This window comes from Dermacentor albipictus, chromosome 1 (genome assembly GCF_038994185.2).
Source record: "Dermacentor albipictus isolate Rhodes 1998 colony chromosome 1, USDA_Dalb.pri_finalv2, whole genome shotgun sequence".
Lineage (NCBI taxonomy): Eukaryota > Metazoa > Arthropoda > Arachnida > Ixodida > Ixodidae > Dermacentor > Dermacentor albipictus.
In genome coordinates, this window is record NC_091821.1 from 194,113,843 (window position 1) to 194,121,303 (window position 7,461).

The 7,461-nt window shown below is 50.0% G+C and overlaps 1 protein-coding gene across 1 annotated transcript; it reads right to left on the bottom strand.

Annotated features, from left to right (window-relative positions):
* Positions 1–4,303: 4,303 nt before the first annotated feature.
* Positions 4,304–6,930, bottom strand: LOC135898004 (neprilysin-1-like). Its single transcript, XM_065426714.1, has one exon. The coding sequence runs from the start codon at positions 6,883–6,885 to the stop codon at positions 4,486–4,488; it is 2,400 nt and encodes a 799-aa protein (XP_065282786.1). The 5' UTR covers positions 6,886–6,930; the 3' UTR covers positions 4,304–4,485.
* Between the last annotated feature and the right edge of the window lie 531 nt (positions 6,931–7,461).

A 7,461-nucleotide genomic window follows, 5' to 3' on the forward strand; every position in this document is an offset into this window, starting at 1 on the left:
CTCGCCCTGCTCCCCTATCGTTATCGAGCTGGACGGTAGACCGATACCAGAGGTCGAAACCCTCAGGATACTTGGTATGCATATCCAGAGTGCATGATGGGAAGCACACGACTACACTCCGGAGACTCAAGCAGGTAGTAGGGGCTATCTCGCACCTCATCCGCCGGGTCTCGGGCCACCACAGAGGCATGAGGGAGTGTGATCTAGGCCGCCTTGTTCACGCCTTTGTACTCAGCCGTGTACTCTACTCCACCCCCTATCTCAAGCTCTCTCGCCGTGAAACTGATGCCATGGACGCTCTCATTCGCCGGGCATACAAAGTCGCCCTCCACCTTCCCACAAATGCACCTACCGACCTGCTCTTACAATTAGGCCTCCACAACACAATCGGGGAACTCGTAGATGCGCACCGCCAAGCACAATACCTTCGTCTCACAGAAACCAACACTGGCCGGTACATACTGCACTACCTTGAAATCTGGATACCAGCCAACGATCCGACATTACGCCCCACCATCATCATCATCATCAGCAGCAGCAGCAGCAGCGGCAGCAGCCTGGTTATATATGCCCACTGCAGGGCAAAGGCCTCTCCCATACTTCTCCAACTACCCCGGTCATGTACTAATTGTGGCCATGTCGTCCCTGCAAACTTTTTAATCTCATCCACCCACCTAACTTTCTGCCACCCCCTGCTACGCTTCCCTTCTCTTAGAATTCAATCCGTAACCCTTAATGACCATCGGTTATCTTCCCTCCTCATTACATGTCCTGCCCATGCCAATTTCTTTTTCTTGATTTCAACTAAGATGTCATTAACTCGCGTTTGTTCCCTCATCCAATCTGCTCTTTTCTTATCCCTTAACGTTACACCTATCATTCTTCATTCCATAGCTCGTTGCGTCGTCCTCAATTTAAGTAGAACGCTTTTCGTAAGCCTCCAGGTTTCTGCCCCGTACGTGAGTACTGGTAAGATACAGCTGTTATATACTTTTCTCTTGAGGGATAATGGCAACCTGCTGTTCATGATCTGAGAATGCCTGCCAAACGCACCCCAGCCCATCCTTATTCTTCTGATTATTTCAGTCTCATGATCTGGATCCGCAGTCACTACCTGTCCTAAGTAGATGTATTCCCTTACCACTTCCAGTGCCCTCTACCTATCGTAAACTGCTGTTCTCTTCCGAGGCTGTTAAACATTACTTTAGTTTTCTGCAGATTAATTTTTAAACCCACCCTTCGGCTTTGCCTCTCCAGGTCAGTGAGCATGCATTGCAGTTGGTCCCCTGAGTTACTAAGCAAGGCAATATCATCAGCGAATCGCAAGTTGCTAAGGTATTCTCCATTAACTCTTATCGCCAATTCTTTACCAATCCAGGTCTCTAAATACCTCCTGTAAACACGCTGTGAATAGCATTGGAAAGATCGTATCTCCCTGCCTGACGCCTTTCTTTATTGGAAGTTTGTTGCTTTCTTTATGTAGGACTACGGTGGCTGCGGAGCCGCTATAGATATCTTTCAGTATTTTTACATACGGCTCGTCTACACCCTGATTCCGTAATGCCTTCATGACTGCTGAGGTTTCGACAGAATCAAACGCTTTCTCGCAATCAATGAAAGCTATATATAAGGGTTGGTTATATTCCGCACATTTCTCTATCACCTGATTGATAGTGTGAATATGGTCTACTGTTGAGTAGCCTTTAAGGAATCCCGCCTGGTCCTTTGCTTGACAGAAGTCTAAGGTGTTCCTGATTCTATTTGCGATTACCTTAGTAAATAGCTTGTAGGCAACTGACAGTAAGCCCTATATCAAAAGCCTTACACCGCGAACTGCTCATTAAGCCACTTCCCCGTAACATGCACCCCGACCACCACGATCAGCGCCGCAGAGCTCGAGCTGCAGCACTCCACCGTTATTACGGCTCGGAACCGGACGCCGTATGGGTAGACGCAGCCTATTAGGGTGATGAATCGGTCGCTGCCGTGGTGGATCACACTCTCTCTCCGATCGGAACGCAAACACTCCTCCCAGACACCTCTCCCGAAGCTGCAGAGGAAGCCACCATTGCCCTAGCTATCATCAACACAGAAGCACGGTATGTTTTATCAGACTCCAAAACTGCAACCCTAAATTTCGCACGAGGTCGAGTCCACGTCCCTGCTTTTTGCATATTGGACTCGCCCGTTGCATCCCCGCCCCGTCATGTGGAGCTGGTTGGGGTGCCCGCGCACTGCGGGAATCCTGGAAACGAGGCTGCCAACCTCTTACCCCGAGGTTCTTTAACCCGGGCTTTTGCGGCCTCCGATCCGGGATTCACGAAGGAGTGCGCGCACACTTTCAACGAGCTGACGAATGCCTCCAAGGCGGCGCGTCAGCTGTACCCCGCACCGCACAAAACCCTTTGGCGCCGATTACAAACACACACTCCCCCATCTCCTCTCACTCTTTCTCACTATCACCCACTTTTCCTCACATCAGCCTGTAATCTCTGTCCCGAACCTCGCGCTTCTGCTCTCCACCTCCTTTCTCATTGCCCGGCGGATCCTCCCCCGCTGGACCTAGAGCACCTGAAGACCTGGGAGGACTGGGAGACCCTGCTGCGCTCTGGAGACCCGGTCGTGCAGACCATGGCTAGTGATCGGGCTGCCAGCGTTATGGACCGAAGCAACATAAACGCTTGAGTGCAGTGGGGCCGTGCGGGGGCCCGGGAACCTGCGTGCCCCGAACTCATCAGTCTTACAATTAAGTTTTTATGATGATGATGATGATGCATGCCGACGCTCAACTCAGGAACGGGCGCCCAAGAGCTGCGCTCTAAAATCCTTTAGGATTTCTCCGGTGAACGAACCCGCGTCAGACGGCTTCATCAAGTACCCCACGCTTTAGCGTGCTGCGCCACGAATGCCCTTGGGGAAGAATATCCGCAGGGAAGGGGGGATTCTCTTTTCGCACGCACCGGAGCGGCAGGCGTCTCGGAGGCAACGCTCTGACTTTGCGGGGGCGCTGCTATATGGCGCAACGCGTCCAGAGAGAAGCGCGTGAGAGGAGCCCGGTTGCAGTACACGGCTCATACGTTACGCGTTTCGGCTATGCGCATAATAGTTACCGTAGATGAGTTGTGCCCCATTTTTTTACAATGCATTGTCGGCGTTCGCAATTGATTAGCATGCCACCGCGCCTTCTTATCATGCTGATGCGACAGATAAAGTTATATATACATCGAATACAGCCCCAGTATAAGTAACCGCGATGTTTCTGCGACGGCTGTCTCAGATTATTAAAAGAAAAAACAGGATGCGAGACAAAATTTTTGCTGACCAAGCTCCACAGAAGCGATGGAGATTAATATGCGCGATATAGTCGCCAGTAAGATTATTAAAGCGAAACGAAAGTCACCACCCCTTCCATTCCGTGAACATGGTGGAACAGCGAAGCTGTACGCGTTAGTTACACCGAGTGTTACATCGTGCAAGTCAAACTTCGTAAGCAATCTGTATTGTAAATCTTTTGTATCACCATTCTTTCACCTCATTTTCGCTTTTGCGGTAGGCAGCTTCTTCGTTAGGAGTACATACTACTCGTGGTCTTCCCATATTTGTAGCTGGGATGGAATGTGCGGAACCACTAATTCAAAGCTCCGTATATTGGGCGCAAGGCCCACCACTGGAGATCTGGGCGCTGCAATCGTGTTGGCGATTGGTTGGATTGGTTTGACGATTGACGTCTTTGCGTTTCTTAATCAGGTTACACACACATGCGGCTGCGACGGAGAGAACGACGTCTGTGACGGTATACCCGCAGTCCGCCGTTGTCGCTTGCGTTCGATGTCTCGAGTTTGCTCGGTAGCATGGCTTGCAGCATCCACCCGGCATTGCCGTTTGCGATTCATCTGTCCGTCACGTAAGGCAGTGAATGGCTATCACCCCCTTAAGCAATGGCTCATACAGCCCGTGCGGCCTCCTCATTACGAAGACAGAAAAGTGAAATTCTACGATGGAATGGCGAGCGGCAACGGAGCCAGCTGTGGGAGATGACGACGACGACGAACGTAGGAGCAGTGGCACGAGCGCATTCGCACAGTAGCGCCGAGGGGCGCCAACGAGCCAGCTATGGAAGACGACGACGTCGCTCGAGCCATTGCTGATGATGATAGTTTTAGCGAACTCCCACAACGACGGCACAGGGACCGCATAAACAGCTTCGCTGTAAAAAGATTTTGTTTAGTAGTCCCCGCATCAACGTGCTCAGAAAACGTGTCCTTTAGAAAAGTCAACAGCAATAAAGAAAAAAAACTGGCTGTACTGTATTTCCAGAACTTTATTTCAGAAATCCTGCTCTTGGAGGCGGGGGGGGGGGGATGCTTTCAATACCTGCTTATGCAATTGTACATGAGGAGAAATGATGCAAACAAGTGAGACGTTTTTCTGCGCTCTGCATCGCATGTGAGCAGGTTTGTCTGCATTGAGGTCTTGTGCACAGAACTACCACACTGCACACTTTCTGGCAGGGTTCATAGGTGAATTCGCAGGACAGTTAAACGCTGTTGCGAACTTTGCGAAGTTCATCAATGGTATGTTGATGCGAAGCCTCCCAGGAATCCTTTCGTATTTCACTTTGCGTATGGACGACTCCTTACTTGGGTTGTCGCATAGACCAAGTGCATACGAGATGAAAAACAGTTTGTGCATGTCTACGTCACCAATGTCTAAGGCAAGCTTCTGTTTGTCAATCGTGATACCCTGCGAGGTCAGAGTCTTCAGGTAAAGGTCGTGCAACGGTGCAAGTATTGCGTTGTCTGCAATATTTTCATCCAGCTTGATCCGCGCGTCGAAACTGTCGCCAACAAGTTCCCGTATTTCGATGTAATATTGGTCCTGGAAACAGAGCTCCATCTGGGAGAACTTGCTCAGTTCATCTGTGTTCCACCAAGTCGCTACGGCCAAGTTGTGGTCTACAGTGGCGCCTCGACGATCTACCGCTGAAAACATGCCCCGAAGAACGTTGGGAAGTAGAAGGGGATACAGCACGGGGTCCATGTTTTTGCTAATGTCATTAGCAAAAGCGATATTTCCATGTGGAACGAACAACACGTTTCGCCCAAAGAAGTACTCGTAGCCAGGCGTCAATGCTGAGTGGTCGTATCTCGCGTCCAAGTCGTCCTTCGGAGGCTTAGTCTCCCAGTAGATGTTCATGGTGCCTGCCTGAACTTCTCTGAAACTTTCCAAGAGATGCGTTGGGTCCAGTGGTTGAGCGTTGAAGTTGTAGTAGTTTGCGACGGTGTTTATGTCCTCCGTGCTTCCCAGAAAAGCCAGTCGCATGTTCTCCAGCTTGTCGACACCTATTCCTATTGCTGAACGATCTAGCCAGGATGACGTTGAGAGAAGTCTGTCTGCCATAGTGCTCTTGAGTTGAACTTCAACGTTGGACATGCTGTAGTCGTAGTGCTTGAGCAAAAGAGTGGAGTTATCTTTGCTGAAGGTCATTCTAGCAAAGAAGCGCATGCCTTGTTTGTAAACTCTTTCCAAAAGGTGCATGCAAGCTTGGAGTCGGTCGGGCACGAATTCTTGGTAGTTGTCATGGCTCATTCGAAGCAGACGATCAGCAGGTTTGGCCAACAGAGGAGAAACGTGTACCACTAGGCGGTAGCCGATGTAATTAAGCAAAGTTACAGTCTCAGTTTCATTGACAACTGACGCCATTTTGAGGAGGTAGTCCTGGTGCATGATGCACACGGGCTTCTCATTGTCAAATACCTCGATGTCTTGAAAAATGATATTCAAGTACTCTTTCCAATCCCACTTTCCCCTGCGGTCTAGGTGCCCAATACGCTTGATTCTGTCCTGAAATTCTGTAAATTTTGAGAGTGGCATTGCAGTAGCAAGTCTCTTCTCTAGTGCTACAATTGCATCAGCTTGTTCACTTACATCTTGCCTCTTCTCGAAGAGTGTAAGTGCCAGCGCCACTTTGTCTGTGTAGTTTTCCACAGATTCGGACAAGAAGGCCAGCTGATGTCTCTCAAGTGTAGAGCTAGGTTTGTCCAAATGAACAGTATAGCCTCTGTCATCCTCGAATGGTTTCTTAAGGTACACTCGCGCAAACGAGAACACACCCAGGTCCCTGTCGACGAATGCGGAAATGGTCACGATACTGACGCCTCGCGGCGCTTTTCTGTAAGGCCAGTTTCCCAAGTTATACTCTTCAAGAAGGCTTCTTAGTGAAGTGAAGTCTTTGTCTTCCTTCTCTTCGGACTGGCACTTTGGCAGAAGAGAAATAGCTTGGTGCAGAAATACTCCTGGATACTTATGATAGCGTTCTTCATTCTGCTTCAGATAACTGCGAAAAAATTTTTCCACGTCCAGCATCAACATACCTGTGCTACGCTCCGCGTACGATCTGTCCCTGATGTCTAAGCCTTTGGCGAACCACTTGGAGGAGCAGACATATGCATAGAAGTCCACGCAGGGACTCACACTGGTGTTGAGCTTTCCACGCAGGTAGCGCTCGATCCAGATGCAAGCATCTGTTTTGCACGTCGGCTCCGAGTCGCCAAGCTTGACCTCGTGCTTGAGCAAATGCCTGGCCAGCTGAGCACCCGTTTCGCCACTGTCTTGGCCGGCTGTAGAGTTGTACGTGAATAGCGATATGGAGCGGTTGAAGAGCTCCAGGATGGTGCTGCCATTCTGCAGCTTGTACGTCGACACGGCCACACCAACTAGCACCATGATCACGCCGACCGTGCACACGACCACGTACGGCACCCGGCTGTGCGTCGTCTGGATGATGTGCGAAGGGGATCGCGTGCGCACCACTCTGTACTTGGCCTCGGAAGAACTGCTCCGCTCGCCGGACTCCTGATACAGGGCTCTCGGACGCGGCTCCATGTTCCAGAGGCTTGGAAGTGGCGCGCGCCTGTTTTTGCTCTTCCTCTTCCTAAACCAACGCGCATTTCGCGAGCATGCCCTCTACCGTGATCCGGTTGCCGATTTCGCCCCACCAAGCTAACGTTTGTCTGTCAAAACATATATTAATTGCGCTTCGCTTTTCCTTCGTTAAAAAAATGCTCCACAGTAGTTATGTGCGAGCACTATTTGGGCAGGAACGGCGACGATAGGCTGTAAACCGACTATGTCGCTAGGTATGGACAGCTGCAGGGCTATTTGTTGGTTGTGATTGGCATTATGAAACATCGTTCCAGCGCACAGTTGAACATGGACGGGAATAGTGTTGTCCTTCTCTTCCTGTCCGTGTTCATTTGTGCACTGGAACGTTGTTTCATAATGCCAAACCAACTATCAACCGACTACGAACTACGAGTATCTTTCACACATCATATCAGTTTAACGATAATTTGTATTTCTCGTGAATTAGATATAGTTTGAACTCTCGAGTTTCCTTGGTGATATGGTCCAGGGCGATTTGTAGAATTCCAGCTTGAGGCATGTTTTCTTCGTGCTGGT